This window comes from Pistacia vera, unplaced genomic scaffold (genome assembly GCF_008641045.1).
Source record: "Pistacia vera cultivar Batoury unplaced genomic scaffold, PisVer_v2 Contig448, whole genome shotgun sequence".
NCBI lineage: Eukaryota > Viridiplantae > Streptophyta > Magnoliopsida > Sapindales > Anacardiaceae > Pistacia > Pistacia vera.
The window spans coordinates 24,767-45,872 of record NW_022196277.1 but is presented as its reverse complement, the minus strand read 5'-3'; the positions used below and the strand labels follow the sequence as shown (position 1 = coordinate 45,872).

The window sequence follows — 21,106 nt, the reverse complement described above, 5'->3', positions numbered from 1 at the left end:
AGGTATCCCTTTCTTTTCTTCAAGAATGAAAGGTTTAAACACTAAGCAAACAATCTAAACTACTCTCTCTATATCTATCTATCTCCATCTCATCTTTGTTCTTCATATTCCTAAACTCTTGCTTTCTCTACTACCCAAAAGCCTCTCCTTTCTGTTTCCCTTTTTTTTTTTTTTTTTTTTTGCTTGAGGAAACTAAGAAAGGCCTGAACCTGAGTTGCTTAAACAAACCAACAGTCTTCTTTTAGAGAGTCTCTCAAAGCTCTTGAAGCTGATATAAACATGCCAATAGCTTGTAAGTTCTTTGATTATGTTATTGTGCCATTACTGTGTTTGGTATGGAAATTTTCATAGCATCAAGGCTACAGAATTGTTTGATCTATTTACATTGTACTGAAATAGTAAAAAGATCGAAGTTCTGGTTTTGTTCCTTCGTTTTGCTTTTTAATAGTGATTGTCTTGATCAAATTTGGTGGTTGGATGGAATTTTATTATAAGGTAGGTAAAGTTTCAGAATTTGATTTTGTCAGAGATGGCTTTTATTAAGTGCCTAGAATTTAGAAATGACATAGTACATAGATTATTTAGTTCCAAAATTCATATACGTTTTGCATTTGATGCCAAGTTTTGTCGTGGAGTTTGGTTGAGTCTCAAAGTTACTTTTGGTATAATTTTATGTTTCCTTAGCAAGTGTGAACCAGAAGGGTTTATGGGCCTAAGTTTCGGTTGGGTTTTTGCAGGGCGGTGCTATACCAAAAGATTATGGCGGGGATATGTTCAGATGAGGTTATCATATAGCCCATTTGCACCCTTAGTTCTTTTTAATTGAATGGATGGATTATAGTTGTACAGATAGCCTCCCCAGTACTTAGGCCTGCTCCACATACTAGTTTACAAGGTGGGTAAAAGTTATTTGTAGTTAGTTATAATTAGGTGATGATTTTCCAATATGTGAGGATAAACAAGTGTATACTTTTCCTTTCTTTGATTTTGCGTTTATTGAAATGAAGCTCTTCATATATATATATATATATATATATATCCAGGTTATGTTGATGGAATGCCAACATTGTCCTCAAAAGAAAGGAACGCTTCTCTAAGGGAATTTTATGGTCCTCTTACACTCTTGACTTCTTGTTCATTATATTCAATTCCTTCCCTGGTTTTCCATTACGTTCGAATGCATTTAAATTACTGTTGCAGCTGTTATCTATCCTTCACTAGGCAACTTGAAGGTGAATTTATTGAGCTGGAAGAAAACACTAAGAGAAACCGATGTACAGAAGTTTCAAGTCGGAGGAGAATTGAGACAGAAGAAAGCTATCTGATAAAGATTTGAGAGAGAGACAATGATGTGGAATATGCATGGAAAATTGCACAAGATGGTACACCTTAATGCGGGCATTCATTGTGCATAGTTGCTTCCATGACTGGTACCTCAATTCTCATTTCTACAATTCCCCTTTAATAGATAATTCAAAAAAATATTCACATAAAGAGATTGATAATTTAGTAAAAATATTTACACACATAATGTACTCTGTTGTTGAACTACAGGATATGCGATCTCAGTCCTGCCTTTTTGTCGTGGTGGCCTAAAAGAGTAAGCTCTAAAGATTTATGGGTTCTCATAGCAACATGATGTCATTGACACAGTTACTATTGCAAAGGAAAACCTGAGGGGTTTCTACCTTTAATAGAGAATTGCCCCACATACACCTGAAACACATCCATATGTACATGATACATGATCTGACTTACAGAGGAAGGGTGAAGTAGTGAATATGGTATGTGCTGGCCACCCATTGTATAGAGTATGGTTATGGGGAAGTTTGATCTCATTTACCTTGGCTGGTGAAGAACTATTTAGTTGTAGATGTATATAATTAACTGAGCGTCTGGATTCCTAGTTGAATATGGCGCTGAAAAGCAGGCAGCTTTGATGATGCACGATGTACCATTATGAGCCGCTTGAACGAAAACAAAGATTATATACCACGAGTATATGGCAGTGCAACAAATGTAAATATAAAGAATAAGGTATGCTTGGCATTCACCTCAGCTTTTTGGAACCTGAAGTGTTGGAATGAACATGCAAGGAAACTGCATCATAGTTGGTTTCTGCTATATCAGATGATGTAAACTAATACCATTATCAAATGTATTGTCTTTCCCCCCTTCTCTTGATGAATGAAGAATTACTAGATGCATACGATTAGAATGCTTTGTACATAAGTGGAGCATCACTGCAATCTCAGCAATGCAAGATGACTAGTCATCAATCAATAGTTTTCGCCAAAATGTAGCTCATGGTTAAATGGTAAATCACATGGGCGGTTAATATTCACTATGGTTTCTGATGGAACAAGCTGTGATTTTCAAGTAGAATTCGGTGCTTTGGTGATTACATAATGTAGTTTAATACCTTGTAAGATTTCTTTGGTATATACTTACTGTAATGGACTACTAGTGAATAAATACTCATTATTTTCTTAATCACAAGTTTAGTTTTTGTTATATGTTAAGCTGAGTTTAATTTGGTTATCTATATTACATTTATGCTGCTTTAAGAAACTTTTTCCCAGGTTCTGTTTCTCAGATTCTGCTTGTTCTTGTAAAGCTGAGATTATTTGGTCATGGACAATATAGGCTTCACAGTCAAATAGAGGCCCATTTGGCCCAAATATCAAAACAGAGGCTACATCAGGGTCCAAGGATAAAATATAACTCCCAATTTTTTTATTTTTATTTTTAGTTGTGGGGGTGATGTAACCAGAATTGTACTGGTGTACCACAATAGAATCACGATGTCAAGGGGCTATTATTGGTGGTACATAGCCATTAATAAAAAAGAGAAGGAATAAAATGATGAAAACATATTCAAGCTGAAGGCCCTAAACAGGCGCCACAATGCAGGAATGGGGATTGCCATTTCTCCAGAATAAAATTTTGATTGCATTATTCAGCATCTTGATGATGGGGCTAGTTACATACAAGAAGAAGGTAGTAAAAAAAATTAAAAATCTAAAAGGAATAAAACAGGTAAGAACAAACGCCACACCCTGAAGCATCATAGGAGAGAGCACAAGAGCAGAGGCTATAACTATATCTTACTTTTAATAAACTAATAAAAAGCAACACCCCACTTAATTGAAGTTGCATGGAGTTCATCCTCCCAATTTGTTTAAAACCAATCATGCTTACCCTCTATTAGTAATAATTCTCTTCCAGATAAGTAGTTGTTGTGGGCATTTCCTTTTACAGCCATTCAGGTTTTTGTTTTTTGTTTTTGTTTTTTCAATCTCCCTCTACCCCACTTCCAAAAAGTATACCTTTTAGCCCTCATTATTCAAGTTGAAATCCCACAAATAAACAAAGATATTTTGCGAATGAATGAACTTGTGAAATAGAAAATGGATTACATCCCACTAATCACCTTCATTATCATCTACTACTTAGTCCTTGACAATCATTTGGTTCAGTGGGTAACGGCTGTGGATACTTACTTGTTTGCTGCTCACGAAATAATGTTAATGAATGATTAGGGCAGAGAAATCATTCTTTAAAAATGGAGTTCACAGAAGATGCCATATCATGCCCTTGATTTTTAAGTTTATTTTCGTGAAGGCTTGGATGGCATCGTGGCCTCATTATGACATATATTTAACTAAATTAAATTTCTTCTAGATTAACTGGTTGGTTCCCATCTTTTTCATGTCCAAACCACTACACATTTATCATCCTTCTTCCAATTATCATCAACTGGAATCATTAATCTTTACTGTCATTTTTTCACGCATCACCCTTATGTCATCTTATTTGTGTCATGTCACCATTTACAGGCCTCTGTTTCTGTGATTCTTTCTCTTTCAAGTTTGGTGGCCAAACCATTCCAGCTTTAGGTAACACTTGCACCAAAAAACCATGAGCTGTGATTTGCTTGTAAATAGACTTCGACGGACGAACTATTCGAATCTCACTGAAAACAACTTGTGATTAGGGGTATTTACCTAAGCCTGACGAGAATAGTCTCATACCTTTATGTGTGGGGATATCTTTAGGCTTTCATACAAAAAAACTTGCACTGAAGTCCACTTCAGTCTCATTTTCAAAATTATCTTATGTTTTAATTTTATAAATTAGACGTGTTCTGTTGCTTAAACCTTTTCTTTCTATGTTACAATAGAAAGAAACATATTCCTTGGTGACTAAAACTAGCAGCATGGAAACAGGTAATAGATAAATCCTGAGCATTATAAAAATTACAACAGCAAAATTTTAATATTAGTTTTAGAATCTTTCCTCACTCCATTTGCAATATTTTTTTCATGTTGAAGAATGAGAAATTCAAAGCGTGGAAAGCACGGCCAATGACAAGAGACAGTTACTACATTCTGAGATATTTAAGTTGACTTTACAGAGATATTTGTCCCTCTGAAATGGACCCATGTGTTGCTTTGAAGATTTTCAGGGTCTAACAAACAAGTGAAGTCCATAAACGGTTGAAAAAGAAAGTGAAATTGTGGGGATGTCCTGTCCTGAAGCTCATTTTTATATTCAACAAAAACCCTCTCTCTCTCTCTCTCTCCCAAACAAGTACAGAGAAGATACTTTATTAGCAGAATTATCGAGAATCTATAGGCTTCTGTGTCCACTACATTATTTATGGTTTCCTGCTCAATCATTTACTTTTTTTTATCACACTTACTTCAAACACCTTCAGAGATGTCAATGCTGCATTGGTTTAAAGTTTAAACAATTCCAAGTCAAATGAAAACCCAAAGGGTATTTCAAAGTTCGGATTTTGTACCAAATCCATTTCAGTTTGTTGGCCCACATGACATGATCCTTACCTTATCCAGTCATTCCTCTACAGGTCTAATCAACATTTGATGATGTCTTCTTAGGCGCAACTCACGTGTTATTGCACTAAACAAACTTTTCATCCAATAATTCCCCACGAACTTGCTGTTGCTCTACTTGCTTATCTTTCCGTTTTTGTTTTCTTGTCTACGAAGTGAAAGCATTGCTTTTACATGTGTTATTGGTTTTTCTAATACTTATCTAAATTTAGGAGGCCTAAGGTGAAAAACTTCAAATGAAAATGGAAAAAGAAAAAGTTGTTGATAGGCTGAAGATAAAAGGGTAATTATTTGCACATATTGATTAGTCTCAATGAAATGTTTCTTAGGAATACAATGAATTAAGCATTCAATAAAAGAAATGAAAGAGAAAGAATACCTTATCTTGTCCAGTTTTATCATACATTAATCATAGCAATGTCCCTAGCAAAAGAACCAAAGACACGTCTCACCACTTATCTTCAGTGTTCAAACATAACAAGAAAAGAAAATCACATCCAATTTTGAGATATTTTTCATTCCAGCTTGTCAGTGAACACGCCTCTTAAATTGAAACAATTCCAATTTCAATGAACTCAAATATTACACTCTTCATAGAAACATTGCTATTAAACTGAAGTTTCCATATTCCATCTTTGCACCAAAATCACCTTTGGGTAGCTTAAGTGGTAGGATGAATGTCAGAATGTGTGGTTAAGACGCATGATCTTAGGTTTGTATCCCTCCACTCTCATGACGATAAGCTGCCTGGAAACCCTGTTCTGGACCCTGTAAATTTTTACACCAATATGATAAGGTCAATAATCAAACTTTTGTTGTCAAAAGATTAATATTTGTTTTAATAAGCTAACATACTTGATTATTCAAATATTCTTTCACACCCACTTTAGGTTCTAAATTTCCAACTCTTTTCAAAGATTCTACTTCAATCCCCATAACACTTTCTCTTACTCGTTGTGTTGTGTTTACTATTTTACTACTAGTATCCCTCACTTGTGTTAAATATGGCAGCCTGAAACAACGTCGTTTAAGTAACAATAACACGGCGTCGTTTTAGGCATATTAACTTGGATGAATTCAGACCACAGGATACACTCCAGATCTAACGGCCAGGATCAATCACGAAGTCAAACCATATATAAGCGCATGTTCGTTCAGATTTGGCAGAGTGATATACAGTCGTTAGGGTTCTCTGTGTTTGCTCTTCTTTGTGTTAGGGTTGAGATTATTCCTTCCAGATTGTGAGTTAAATCAGTCAAGTGATTAGGGGTTTTAATCATTCAAGTGAGAGTGTTGTTCTCTCGGGTAAGGGATATTCAGAGAGTATCTTGTAAGGCTGGTTGCTGTTGTAATCGGGTACATCTGGTGAGTGTTGAATCTATGTAATCTTGACTGTTTCTGATAATCGAAGTGCAGCGAGCTCATACCATTCTTGAGTTCAACGTGGATGTAGCTTATCCATAAAAGGATAAGTGAACCACGGTAAATCGTGGCTTGTCTGTGTGTTTGATTTTGTGGTGTTTTCTTGTTTCTTGGTGTGATTGTTTTGTGTTGGTAGATCAATATTAAGTTTTCGACTATAACAGTGGTATCAGAGCCATTTCTTGAAAGTGAAGTTCGTGTTTTACAAAATTAGGGTTTCGTAAAATTAGGGTTCTTCTGAGAAATTGGGGTTTTTTAAATCAATTCCTGTGAGTCTCCAAATTAAGTCCTAGAGAGTCAAGTCTTGATCGAGTGTGAGGGTATATTGGCTGGAAGACCAGTGACCGCCTTAAAAACTGCATAGCAGTAATTGGCAACCTCTGGTGTAACAACGCCTCGTACGCCTTAGACTCACCTTCTCTGTCTTTGTTTCGGTATAAGAAGTTCTTTTACGAAATTAGGGTTTTGTGAATTTGGGAATTTTTTGTTAAAGAAACAGAAATTAGGGTTTCACAAAATTAGGGTTTCGGGAATTGGGGTTTTTTTTGAATTGTTTACTTCTTTGAGTCTAGAATTGGTTCTAGAGAGTCAAATCTTGATAAAGTGTAAGGGTATATCGGCTGGAAAACCAGTGACCGCCTTAAAAACTGCACAGCAGTAATTGGTAGCCTCTGGTGTAACAACGCCAAGTACGCCATAGACTTTCCTTTCCCTGCCATTACAAGAAAATGAGCACCACCCGAATGGAGATCTCCCAATACGATGGGAAGATCGACTTCGGGAGTTGGAAAAAGAAGATGAAGACTCTTCTCTCACATAACAAGGTTGCAATTGCACTGGAAAAGGATCTCAAGAAATGGTCAGAGGAGAAACTGGAGAAGAAGGAAGAGATTGACGAAGAAGCTTATAACCTGATCGTGATGAATCTTTCAGACAGTGTCCTTCGGAAGGTAGATGGATTCGAAACTCCTCTTGGTTTATGGGGTAAATTAGAATCTCTATATGCCTTATAGTCTGCACCGAATTTGGCTTTCTTAAAGGGATCCTTATTCTCTTATAAGATGGATAATTCGAAGTCCATAGAGGAAAACTTAGATGAATTCCTTAAGATGAATCTAATCTTAAAGGGCACAGACCAAGAACTAGGACAAACTAGTCTTACCATGATATTATTAAATTCCCTAACTGAAGACTACCAAGTAGTCAAGAATGCCCTTCAGTACTCCGGTACTGTACCTAGCGTGGTTGATTGATAGTTCGGGTCTTAAGGCTAGAGAATTAGAGCTTAAAACTCTTAAGAGGACAATAGCACCTGTTTGTGAAGGGTAGAAATAAATCTGCTCATCTAGTAAAGGATTTCAGTCAAATCGGGGGGTAAATAAGAAGAAATGGAAGGGGAACAACAAAGAAAAAACAGAAACCAGGAATGTTACCACTGTAATAAGACATGCCCCTAAGAAAAACTGTTTTGATTGGAAGAAAAAACCAGAAACTGGGTAATACAGAGAGCAACCTAGCCACCACTAGTAACCAAATGGATGAACCAGAAGTCCTAACAGTGTCAATATCTGACACTACAAAAGAATGGGTTTTAGATTCAGGTTGTACTTTCCATATAAGCCCTAATAGGAGTTGGTTCCAAGACTTTGAGGATTCTGATCATGAAATAGTGTACATGGGGAACAACCAAGCATGTAGAGTTAAGGGGATTGGCTGCATAACCCTTAGGTTAAGTGGGGGAAAACTAATAAGGTTAACCAAAGTCAGGTATATACCTGACTTAAAAAGAAACCTCATATACCTGACTTAAAAAGAAACCTCATATCATTAGGCACCCTAGATGAAGCAGGCTGCTGCTATAAGGCAAATAGTGGGTGATTGAATGTCTATAAAAATGAAAATCTTGTGTTGACAGGAGAAAAGAAAAATTGTCTCTATGTACTTTGTGGTAGTTTTATTCTGATTGTAACAGCACAACTCTTGGGTCTCCAAATTTATCAGTAACTGAAAGGTGGCACTTGAGGTTAGGCCACATGAGTCAAAAGGGGATGGATGTACTAAATCGGCTAGGACAGTTTGGGAAAGATACTGTCACTATTTTAGAATTCTGTGAAAATTGTGTACTTGGTAAACAGCACAAGAACAGTTTTCCTAAGGGAGTTCACTTAGCAAACAACTGTTTGGATTATCTACATTCTGATTTATGGGGGCCAGAAAAGGTTAAATCTCATGGTGGAAACAGTTATTTCCTCTAAATAGTAGATGACTATAGCAGGAAGGTTTGGGTATTCTTACTTAGATCAAAAGATCAAGCCCTAGCAAAGTTTAGAGACTGGAAAACCCTAGTTGAAAACCAGTCTGGCAAAAAGGTCAAAACCCTTAGGACTGACAATGGGCTTGAGTTCTGTAATCTGGAGTTTGATAAGTTTTGTAGTGAACAGGGGATCTTGAGGCATAGGACAGTGAGAAATACCCCTCAGCAAAATGGGGTTGCTAAGAGAATGAATAGAACACTTCTAGATAAAGTTAGGTGCCTATTGATCACTTCAAACCTTCCAAAAACATTCCGGGGAGAGGCACTCTCCACAACTGCCTATTTAGTGAATAGGAGTCCCTCCATAGCAATAAGTTTAATCAGTCCAGAAAAAAGATGGTCTAGAAGAAGACCAAAACTAGGGCATCTAAGAGTGTTTGGTTGTGCTGCATATGCTCACATAGTGGGGGGAAAACTGGAACCAAGATCAACTAGGTGTGTGTTCCTTGGATATCCTGAGGGCACAAAAGGATACAGGCTATGGGACAAAGAGTCACTAGGGGTCAGGATCATAGTGAGCAGGGATGTTGTGTTTAATGAGGGAGTATTCCCATGCAAAGGCACTAACCCTGATGAAGGTACCGCCGAAAGCACAGAAGTAGTTACCAGACAGACCAGTACCACTCAAATTAAGGTGGAGCCTATAACCCATCAATTAAACCCACCTCAAGCACAAGCACAAACTACCCAGTAGCCTGAAACTGAAAATGCATCTGAGGAACCTGATCAAGCTGAAGATGAAGAAGCAGAAGAGTTCTTAGAACCACAACAAAATGAACTGACAAATTATCAACTGGCCAGAGACAGAACAAGAAGAGAGGTAAAACTACCCTCAAGGTATTCATATGTAGAACTAATTTACACTGCTCTGCTTGCAGGTACTGAGGTGCTTAGGTCTGAACCTGATACATATCAAGAGGCCATGGAATCCAAGGATAGGGACAAATGGAGAACAGCTATGGAGGAGGAAATGTAATCTTTAAAGGTAAATGAAAGTTGGACATTGGTTCCAAAACCAAGTAATCAGAAGCTGACCCAATGTAAGTGGTTATTCAAACTTAAAGAGGGCATTTCCATAGCTGACCCACCTAGGAATAAAGCCAGACTTGTGGCTAAGGGCTACACCCAAAGGGAGGGGATAGACTTCAATGAAGTCTTCTCCCTTGTGGTAAAATACAAAACAATTAGGTTGAAGCTGTTTGTAGTTGCTTATCAAGACTTGGAATTAGAGCAGTTGGATGTCACCACTGCATTCCTTCATGGAACACTAGAAGAAAAAATCTATATGATCCAACCTATAGGGTTTACTGACCCTAAGTTCCCTGACCATGCATGCCTTCAAAAAGGGTCTCTATATGGGTTAAAATAGTCCCCTAGGCAATGGTACAAAAGGTTTGACACCTTTATAATAGGTATAAGATTCACTAGAAGTCAATATGATAGTTGCTTCTATTTTAAAATGGACAATAATCTGCCTATCTACTTGTTATTATATGTTGATGACATGCTCCTGATCAGTAAGTCAAAAACCCAGATCAGTGAATTGAAGAAGAGGCTAAACACTGAATTCAGCATGAAAAACCTAGGAAATGCAAAGAAAATTCTAGGCATGGAAATAAATAAGGATAGAAAGAGATGTGAACTTAGACTACAGCAACAATCTTACTTACTAAAGCTAGTCACAAAGTTTGGCATGGCTGGTGCCAAACTAGTCTCAATGCCCTTAACCAGCTAGTTTATACTTAGTAAGTCCCAATGTCCCAAAACTGAGTCAGAACTGTTGAAAATGGAATCTGTTCCTTATGCTAATGTTGTGGGGTCACTGATGTATGCCATGATTAGTACTAGGCCAGACTTAGCCTTTGCCATTTCCATGTTAAGCAGGAATATGTCCAACCCTGGTATGGAACATTGGACTACTCTAAAATGGATGCTGAAATATATAAACAGTACTGTTTGTGTTGGGCATGAATACTGTAAAAGAAATACTGCACTTGATCTGGTTGGGTTTGTAGATGCTGATTTTGCAGGTGATAAGGATACCAGGAAATCAACTACTGCATATTTCTTTACACTGGGTGGAAATTGTATAAGCTGGAAATCACAGTCGCGGCCCATTGTAGCACTGTCTTTAATAGAATCAAAGTACATTGTAGTAACTGATGCAGTTAAAGAAGCCTTATGGCTAAAAGGAATTCTGATAAAAGTAAACCTAATTGGTGGAAAGGTGACAGTGTATTCAGATAGTCAGAGTGCGATTCACCTAAGCAAAAATCCAGTGTATCACGAAAGAACTAAACACGTGGATGTCCACTATCACTTCGTGAGGGATCAAGTTGCAAGTGGAATCATTGAACTTAAGAAGGTACCCACATAAGAGAATCCAGCAGATATGGGCACCAAGATTATCACTCCNAAGAAGCCTTATGGCTAAAAGGAATTCTGACAGAAGTAAACCTAATTGGTAGAAAGGTGACATTGTATTCAGATAGTCAGAGTGCGATTCATCTAAGCAAAAATCTAGTGTATCACGAAAGAACTAAACATGTGGATGTCCGCTATCACTTCGTGAGGGATCAAGTTGCAAGTGGAATCATTGAACTTAAGAAGGTACCCACATAAGAGAATCCAGCAGATATGGGCACCAAGATTATCACCCCAGCCAAGTTCAAGCACTGCTTGAACTTGCTGTATATCAAGTAGTCTGGAGTGATAAAGAGCTATGACAGAATGGTACTGGGCAAGCTGCACAAAGAGATTGTTTCCAGTGCTTCCAAGGTGGAGATTGTTAAAGTGTAAGCCTGAAACAGCGTCGTTTTGGGTAAAGGAATACGACGTCGTTTTAGGCATAATAACCGAGACAAATTTAGACCGCAGGATGCACTCTAGATCTAACGGCCAGAATCAGTCACTCAGTCAAACCATATATAAACTCTCTTTCGTGCAAAATAAAAGAGACACACGTTTCTTAGGGTTTTTTCTGGGTTTGCATTTTCTGAGTTAGGGTTGAGATTATTATTCTAGATTGTGATGTAATCAGTTCGAGTGGTTAGAGAGATTAATCATTCGAGTGAGAGTGTTGTTCTCTCGGGTTAGGGATACTTAGAGGGTATCTTGTTAAGCTGATTGCAGTTTGCATTTGTGTAGATCTGGTGAGTGTCGAATCTGTGTAATCTTGATTGTTCTTGATAATAGAAAATGCAACGAGCTCATACCGTTCCTGAGCTCAACGTGAATGTAGCTTATCCATAAAAGGATAAGTGAACCACGGTAAATCGTGTCTTGATTGTGTGTTTGTTTTAATCTTGAATCTTGGTGTGATTGTTTTGTGTTGGTGAGTAGATCAAAATTAGGCTTGAGTTCTAACAATAATAATAATAAAAGTGGACGCATTTATTGACTCTAAGGTGAATGCTGATTCTGGGCGGTGTGAAAAAGATATGTGAAATCCAAGTCCTACCACTTAAAGCCACTCTTCAACAAAAGAATTGGGCATATCTATTAAATGCTTTTTTTTATGACATTTCCACAACTAGCCAAACTCCATTTTCTTGCTCATAATTTTCTATTTTTTTATACTTTTCAAGAAAGTTGAATTCTTAGTGACATAATTAGGTCCGGCTTATACTAAAGAGGAGCATGAATTAACAAACTTTACAAATGATTGAAGAAGTTGGTATGGTTTAATAAAAAAATACTATGTTATGGGGGAGACAATATCCCCTATTTTAGTCCTAGAGTGATGTTGCATTTAGAATTGTAAAAGGGTTAGGTTGTGGAGTTTTGACTCATAAATATACCAAGTGGAACTAGGTTCACATTTGATTTGATTATACCTACCAAATAGAGAAATCGAATTGATTGAGCCGATCCAACCCCATTGGGCCCAAATCTCTAGGTCCGAGTCAAGTTGAGCTCAATTCAAATTGGGCCTCTAAAAGCCCGGACCATATTCATATCAGCTGTAGCTCAGAGAACGAAAATCTAAAAACAGGGCAGTGTCTGGATTCTGTAACAGGGCAAAGCAGCTTTGCAGCTGCTGCTCCTAAATAATGGGTTCTTCGAAGAAAAAGAAAGAGGAAGAGAAGAAGAAAACCAATGAAACCAAACCTAAAGTCAAAACACCGGAGAAGAAGAAGAAGAAGGAGGAGGCCAACACCAAGACCACACCGAAGACAACTCCAAAGAAACATAATAGTATCAACAAGATCAGCAATGGTGTCGTAAGCGACTCCGAGGATGTTGCGACACCGATATCAAGCAATGAATCGCAACAAGAACAACCCCAGAAGAAGAGAAGTCTGGAGCCCAGTAAAAATCAGCACAGCGGCAGCAAGAAACCCAAGAAAAGCAGTAAAAAACGAGAGCTTGACGATGAGGAAGAGAAAGAGGACACGAAAGATTCTGTCTTTCCCATGAGTAGGATTAAAAGGATTATGAAAACTCAAGGTTTCGATTCTGCATTAACTGGGGATGCTGTTTTTCTCGTTAACAAAGCTACGGTATTTTCTCTTCTCTTCTTTTGCTTTAATTTTTTCAATTGAATTTTAGGTAAAAAATTAGGTATTTTTTATTTGTTAGGTTTCTTTTTGAAGATCTACATTTGAGATTGTCGGCATTGATAGAAATTTGTTTTGACAAAATTTGATACAAATGCTGTGTGATAACATTTGTTAAATAATTTATCATGGTTTTTCTTGGTGGCAGGAGAAGTTTCTTGAGCAGTTTAGTGAAGATGCATATGCATGTTGTGTTAAGGATCGTAAAAAGTCTGTTGCTTACAAGCACTTAGGTAATTACTCTTTTCAATCAATTTTTAATTTTAGGGTTTTACTGCTTTTTCTTTTAGTTTGCTTGATTATAGAACTGACTGGTTGGGGCTTTTGGCATTTGAAGAGTAATCTTTTTGCCATTTTCATGTATTTGTAGATTCTGGGATTTATAGTTATGTTGATTAACATCTTGAAGGATACGTGATTCTTACAGTGTGGTAACTTGTACTGCATCTCCATTGTTTTTCTCTATGATTGTCAAACCTTCATGCTACTTGGTACTTAATCAAAATGTGTTTTCTGGTTCTTCTATTCAAAATCAAAATGTACCCTTTTAGTTTATTTATTTTATTCAAACTTTACCTCTTGGTTGTTGTATTATCAACTGTGCTATATTTTATGTAATATGACCTTCGGTGCATCTTTGAACCTTTGAGACACTTGAATTGAAGGTTGTTTAATTGGATTGACATGTACTTGTTCGGTTATAATCATTTATCGTTTACTCACAAAAGTGAGACATGATCAACTTACAAATTTAATATCGAACAACTTATGCGCCACTGAACATTGGTTTGTTTATTTTCTAAATTCACTGTAAGAATTACGTTCGCATGTGTCTTTGTAAATTGGAACACTAAAAAGGGGTAAAAACCTTCTTCACTTTATAATGAAAATTTGGTAGGGCAATTTTATCTATTTCCATTGTTTCCATGAATGAATCCCAAGAAGCCAAATCCATGGTAACAAGGACTTTCTGGTTCCTCTTTGTTTCTTCTTTCTGCAAAAAATATGCTCAGCCCTCATCTCTTCATCTGTCCCACTCTTAACTCTACTCTCTTCTCTGCCCCTCTATCCTATTTGAAGATTTTGCATTAAATGCCAATGCAGATGACATGAGAACAAGAACTTCTGGCAAGAATAGAAAAAGTTTCTTTTCTGAAAGCAAAAATAGATGTGTTTCTTTCCCTCTGAAAGAGCATTTAGTTTTCTCTATGGAAATCCAGTTTGTCCCTCAACAACTCAATTTTTTCCCTAAGTTTGTGATACAGAAAATAGCAAAAGGCCCAAATAGATGGATACATTCCCTCTGTGTATGCTACACACAAAAGAAAAATGAAAACCCTTCTTTGACAGGTGTGTCAGATTAAATCCAATTGACATAAAATTACTTCATGTAATTTTTTGCTTGGGCACATGCTATTGTAGCTTGAATTAGCATTTGAATTCTCCAGTTGCTTGATTGGAAATTGTTCATATAGAATCCAAAGTGCTACTGTGAAGATCTAAAAAATTCACCAGATAAGGTTTTGGTTGAACAGAAATCTGAATTCTAATCCGATTACATGTCATATTCCAATTTATGTCAACCGAAAGTAGATAGTTGTTTGATTACAGTTTGAATGATTTGATACTATAAATTGTTGCAAAATTTGAGTTATGGTATTCAACTAATGTAGTATTAAGATCCTTCATTCTTCTTGTTTCAGCATCAGTCGTTTCTAAACAAACGAGATATGATTTTCTCTCAGGTACTCTACAATATTCTCTCTGGCCTATATATCTTCTTAGATGTAAATGTTTTGAAAATTTTCCTCTCACCTTGCTATCATTTATGCTGATTACTAAATATCTTTTCTGTCTAGATTTTGTTCCTGAGAAAATAAAAGCTGAGGATGCCTTGTCAGAGAGGAAATTAGCTGAGATAGGGGAAGGATAGGACCTAGGAAACACGCTAATGGAGATGACAATCCTAACTCTTACCTCATCTGAGCTGCTTAGACAGTGAAGCTCTAGGCTTGATTTTGTTTTTGTCCATAGAAGGAGTATGCTATAGTAAAATGGTGTTGACTATTCAGCAACTGAAGATTGGAACCATGCATAATTGTTAACTCTGATAATGCATACAGGAACATTGGTGCGTCCTCCATTAATGCCTTGTGATTTAACTGTTACTATAGTTGACGAAATTAAATTATTTATCAGGATGGGTAGGTCTAAGTAATTATGTCCACTTCATTTATGACCACTTCTCACTTTGTAGTTATTTTTCCTTGTCTTTCAAATGCTTAATTTCAGTCAGTACTTGGTAAGGGTTGCATGAAAGTGTTACAATATGGCTTTATTATTAGAAGGTTCCCCTGCATTGGCTTTTATAACTGTCTAATCCCATCAGCAATATAAATATCAGGTCAGAGTATTATAGATTTTAAAGTAGATTAATAGCTGCAAACCATTCTTACCATTTTAAGCTTCTTTAGGAATTCAGGAATGATAGTCTAAATCTGGGTACAATAGTCGTAGATACTGTTATTGCAATAAACTGTAATGGGGGCTGATAATGCTCTAAAGTTGCTTTTTCTTCTTTTCCAAGTAAGAGTGGCATCGTTGGAACTTGGAAGTTTAATACTGCCGAAACCAAGTGCCACAAAACAATCTCTGGCCACAGTGCGGCTGGGGAATATAGGAGGCAGTTACTGCTTTGCCATAGAAGGAAATTGCTCAGGCGGTTCTCACCAGAAGTTTGAATAAGGATGTCAGGGTCCGGTGCTACATCCATATGTATATGATTCTCGACATCTACCAGTTTAATAACAGCCATCTACTGTTTATTTTCAAGCTCTTCTGTACTTGGCTTCAATGCTTGAGCCTGGTCCATCGATTTATAAATGCAGGATTCTTGGACAGCATACATGACTTGTGGTTGGAAGTATAGGCCAAACAGATGAGAATGACGATCCTGGTGTTCTTGGCGGTAGCTCTCATGACCTTTTCAGCTGCAACCCTGATTGGCTCATGAAGGAGCCCCATGTTACGGTGTTACCTATAAAACGTACTCTGACATTGTCTTGGTGAACGATACTTTTCTTCCAGGAGCAACACCTAAATCCTCTCTAGCGTTGAATCCAATCCATGATATACTGAACTTCACTGGGCTTTCTCTTATAATTGTCAATGCTGAAAGCGATAATTGAGACATGTTTCACTCCCAATTCAGAGCAATATTTGAGCCAAAAATCCAGCCCTGTAGCCTGCCTCTTGCACTATCAGATTGTGCTTCTTGGCATATCGTCGGTTGCCATCCAAGATAAATGCAATGTGATTGGTAATGGCACCCACCGAGAGCATTCTAAGCATGCATTTTCTCATAAAACTACTCAATGTCTTGAATAGGTGATTTCCATCAGCACCCGTTTGTGTCTCCATTCTAAGTGAGAAGAAGAGAGTGTGTTTTTGTTTTGGGGGGGGGGGCGGCGGGCGTGGTGTTTTATATTATCCTGGGGTGCATGCAAAGAGTTAGTGGAAGAAAAGGAGAAATGTTGCCGCCTGCCGGTCATGCAAAGAGACTGGACGGAAATAAGGGGAGATTCTGCAGCTAGAGCATGTAACATGTCAGGTGGGTTAGATGAATATTGAGCTTCAAGACCAAGTTTTTCTTCTTCTAGAGTATGAAAAATAATGAACGGCAATAAGATTTAATATATAATCTCACGAAATAATCTACATAAATTCATATCAAACCGATTAATCAAAAAAGCTTTTCACTAGATAATTTGAGAAAAAAATTACTTAATTTTGTTATTTAATACTATAGACTGGTAAGCACAAATGTTTATATTTAAGCAACATAAATTTGAACATACTACAATCTAAATCTTCCATTATTTCGTTCTTTTCTTTGTGTTTGACTTTTTTTACCTCTTTTAAACGGTGTTAAACCCTTATTTAAATAGTACGTTTACAATGACTTATGACTAGTGGTAGTAATTGTTAGTTAAGAAGTATAGGAATGGTAATATTAGTAGTATTTAAACAAAAAATATATATATACGTCACACTCTACACTTCCCGGTGGTTCAGGCTATCTCTACTACTAACTCCACACCAAATACTAAACTGATAAAATAAATAAATAAATATGAACCATCAACCGTTTTAACTTCCATGCTGATGTTTAGCAGCCATAAGCGAGGGATCCAGATGAGCCATCAGCGTTGACATTAACATTTGACAGAATATAATTTTCGTGAGGATAATGGATAGCATTAACGAGAGTCCATTTCAAAAATCACCCTTCATCTTTATTCATTGCTTTTGCAAAATAAATCTTCTTTCTCTGGCTCAGATCGTGGTGATATGTGCAAGTACTCAAATTAATTAGCTAAAGCTATCATACATTTGCCCAGAAAATCACTTGAAATCTCTTCGGTCTTTTCCTGCCTTTTCAGACAAATTAACTAGATGCCGGGATAGTATCATATTTCTCTTCATTGATTCCCCTCCACCTATCTAACAAAGATTGATTTTAGTGATTACTACTTAGTAACACATTTTAACTAGCTTCATCTTCTTAACGCTATTATAAAAGCCTCTCAACTTATCCCAAATTCATCAAACAATTTGTGTATAGTCTAGTCCTGCATTAAACATTTGTACATTAATTATTCTTTTCTACCAACAAACGCTGAAACAATCAAAATACTAGAAAGATGATGATGAAACAATCTTTCTTCTCTTTTTCACTTCTCCTCTTCTTTCTCCTTCATTGCACCTCAACCCAAGCCCAGCCGGCTGCTGCTCCAGCTGCACCAACTAAACCAACTCCACCGAGCGCCCCTACCATAGCTCCAACTCCACCGAGTCCAATGACCCCAATCGTAACCATAAATCCACCCCCTATTGGAGCTCCAATTCCGTCTGGCCCCACTAATGTCATCAAAATCCTTGTAAAAGCTGGCCGCTTTACTTTCTTTATTCGCCTTCTTAAATCCACCACTGTCATTAACCAAATCGAGCATCAAATCAACAGCACAAACGGTCGCCTCACCATCTTTGCACCAACTGACGGTGCGTTTTCTAGTCTCAGTTCAGGCACTCTCAACTCCCTCACCGACCCACAGAAGGAATCGTTGATTCAGTTTCATGTAATCTCTTCGTATATCTCGTTATCACAGTTTCAAACAGTGAGTAATCCATTGAGAACAAATGCGGGAGATAATAGTAGATACAGATATCAGCTTAATGCCACCGCTTATCCCAATTCAGTGAATATATCAACAGGCCTTACTAACACTAGTGTAGCTGCTATCGTATACTCAGATGGCCAGCTTGCCATTTATCAAGTTGATAAGGTCCTTCTTCCTTGGGAAATATTTGGAGCTAAGCCTCCAGCAACTGCTCCGGCACCGGGACCTGAAAAGCCTAAGAAGGAGAAGCCTGCGACTGTTGCATACAGTCCTGATGATAGTAAAACAGATGCCGCCGATGCCTCTGGCGCAGTGAGCCTGGTAATGACCATGCAAAATGTGGTTTTGTTTGGGGTTGCTATGGTCGCACCATTAATTACTTTTTCTTAACATTAAGAGGACAAGATGGGTTATTGGGTGCATTTTCCCTAATGGACTGGAATATGATTTGCCGGATTTTCCAATAATGCGCAGACTTGCAGAATTCATGCTTGTGTTTGTAATATTTTTTTTATTATTCTCTGTTATCAGGAAAAAAAATAAAAAAACCTTAGTGCTTCACTATTTTGAGTTTTTCCTGCCAAACTTTCAGAAATATGAAAGAACTCTGATATTTTTTTGGGCTGAATGAAACTTTCCCACCCGAAGTTCGGTGCATTTACAATTTCCCACCTTAAACTTTGAAAAAAAATAAAAAAAAATTCCCATTAATAGTCAAAATTCAGACTTTAGTTTTAGCGGTAGAAGGACATTCTCGTCAATTTATACAATATATTTTATAGGGTTAATGTCACTTACACCCCTAAAATACAAATAGATCACTATTTCCTTCACCAACTTGGAAATTAGTCACTTAGAACCCCTATTTTCAATTTTTACTATTAAAATAGAGGATTGACCAGATTGATCACTGAAATTACATATGTGTCCACAGATTTTTAGGTTTGCAATTTTATCCCTATACTTTCACTAAAATTATAATTGTGTTTCCATAAAAAAATGCAAAAACTTTTATTTGTAGTTATATCTGTAAATTAAAAATTATAAAACTACAAAACAATTTTCATTAAACTTGTAATTTAAAAAAAATATATATATATATTTTATGAAATTATATAAAAGTATAATTTTCAAAAAAAGTAAGGAAAACTGAAAATTTGTAAAAAAGAAAACAAAAACTTCCAAAAGTAAAAAAACAGAAATATTCAAAAAAATAATAATAATTCAAAAACAGAAAGAAATTCATTTGGCCAAGTACAATTCCGTCGGCGTCACTAAATCTCATTGGGCTAGGTACGACTTGATTGGATCAACCAGCCCAGGTACGATTTGGCTGGAATCACACTTGGATTGGTGCGATTCTGTCGTTGACAACAAAGGCTGTGAACGATTTTTTTTTTTTGTTAATTTTTTAAATAATTGATTTTTTTCTAAATTTTTTTTAACTCTTTGACCTTAAAGTTAATATGAAACAAACTATGGGTGAACATACATTTAATGGTATTTAGCCTCATTAAAAATGGTAAAGACAGACAGTAAAGCATATTATAGTCTTTTTGCTACTATACCCCTAAGATAACATAATTGATTGACAGGAATTAACGATGGGTGGGAAAATGTTTTTTTTCAAAGGTTGCGGGTGGAAAAGTGTACAGTCTACTTTGGGTGGGAAAATTTATTCAGCATATTTTTTTTGTGATTTTATTTTGCCTCCAGAAAACACGGTGTCTCAATTTGTACCTGTTATAAACAAAAATAAATTTTACATTGTAATAAGTTATAATTTTCCTAAGTTTTATCTTAAGGAACTTACCTCTACATAGTAATAATTATATGTATATTGCAAAAAAAATATATGCTATGTTACATTAAAAGTTTAAGATGAAATAAAATGTTTAGTTAAAGTTGTTTGAGACAATGATTTATGCTTTAGAATTGTTACATCTTTTATTTTATGGGTACGTAATAAGTCACCAGCATGGACACCTTCTTATTGAAACAAAAATATTTCTAATTTCTCAAACATGTTTTAGAGCTTCTTTTGAGACAATGATTTATGCTTTAGAATTGTTACTACATCTTTTATTTTATGGGTACGTAATAAGTCACCAGCATGGACAACTTCTTATTGAAACAAAAATATTTCTAATTTCTCAAACATGTTTTAGAGCTTCTTCACATAAAACTTTTGGTATTTATGTACTATCATCCTCAGAATTATCTCAGTTCTCTTCTTCTCTAATTCTAGTGATGATTTCTTATTCACTTAAAGCTAGTATACACGACTTGTTGCTCATTTGGATGATTAAAGAAGATATTAATATCCATTTGATTAATATAATGAAGTTATCGAATCTGATCACTCAATTTTGTAATGACTCTTTGATATTCATTTCCGTACTATTCTAATGTTACTTAAAACAGTGAATTGAAATCCTAATATTATTAAAACATGAATTATAAAATAAGAAATCAAAATAATAATTATTGTAACTATACCTCTCTATTAAGTTATAACCTCTTCATAGTAAATTTAACTGATCCAATATTATGACTATAAAAAAGTTCTTTTATTATAGTATGCAATTACTGGAGAAGAGTCAGGAGCAGCTAACTAAGAAGTGAGCGATGATCAAAATTCAACAACATTGACCCGATAATCACATATGTGATATAAGTATTCATTTGGATATTTATTTTATGACAAACTTTCTATATATAATTTATGTATTATTATAGGAAAAATAATATTACAAATACAATTAAACGCAT

At 36.2% G+C, this 21,106-nt stretch overlaps 3 protein-coding genes and 1 pseudogene across 3 annotated transcripts; 3 read left to right on the top strand and 1 right to left on the bottom strand.

Moving 5' to 3' along the window:
* Window positions 1-10,381: 10,381 nt before the first annotated feature.
* Window positions 10,382-10,972, top strand: LOC116144567 (secreted RxLR effector protein 161-like). Its single transcript, XM_031430014.1, has one exon. It carries the CDS (start codon window positions 10,382-10,384, stop codon window positions 10,970-10,972), a length of 591 nt encoding a protein of 196 aa, XP_031285874.1.
* A 1,617-nt stretch (window positions 10,973-12,589) lies between these two features.
* Window positions 12,590-15,446, top strand: LOC116144588 (cilia- and flagella-associated protein 97). Its single transcript, XM_031430032.1, has 4 exons — window positions 12,590-13,097; window positions 13,303-13,387; window positions 14,858-14,899; window positions 15,014-15,446. The coding sequence occupies exons 1-4, from the start codon at window positions 12,648-12,650 to the stop codon at window positions 15,085-15,087; spliced, it is 651 nt and encodes a 216-aa protein (XP_031285892.1). The 5' UTR covers window positions 12,590-12,647; the 3' UTR covers window positions 15,088-15,446.
* A 267-nt stretch (window positions 15,447-15,713) lies between these two features.
* LOC116144587 lies at window positions 15,714-16,586 on the bottom strand (annotated as a pseudogene).
* Window positions 16,587-17,753: 1,167 nt separating this feature from the next.
* Window positions 17,754-18,959, top strand: LOC116144584 (fasciclin-like arabinogalactan protein 12). The gene has a single exon (XM_031430029.1). It carries the CDS (start codon window positions 17,858-17,860, stop codon window positions 18,722-18,724), a length of 867 nt encoding a protein of 288 aa, XP_031285889.1. The 5' UTR covers window positions 17,754-17,857; the 3' UTR covers window positions 18,725-18,959.
* The last annotated feature ends 2,147 nt before the right edge of the window (window positions 18,960-21,106 follow it).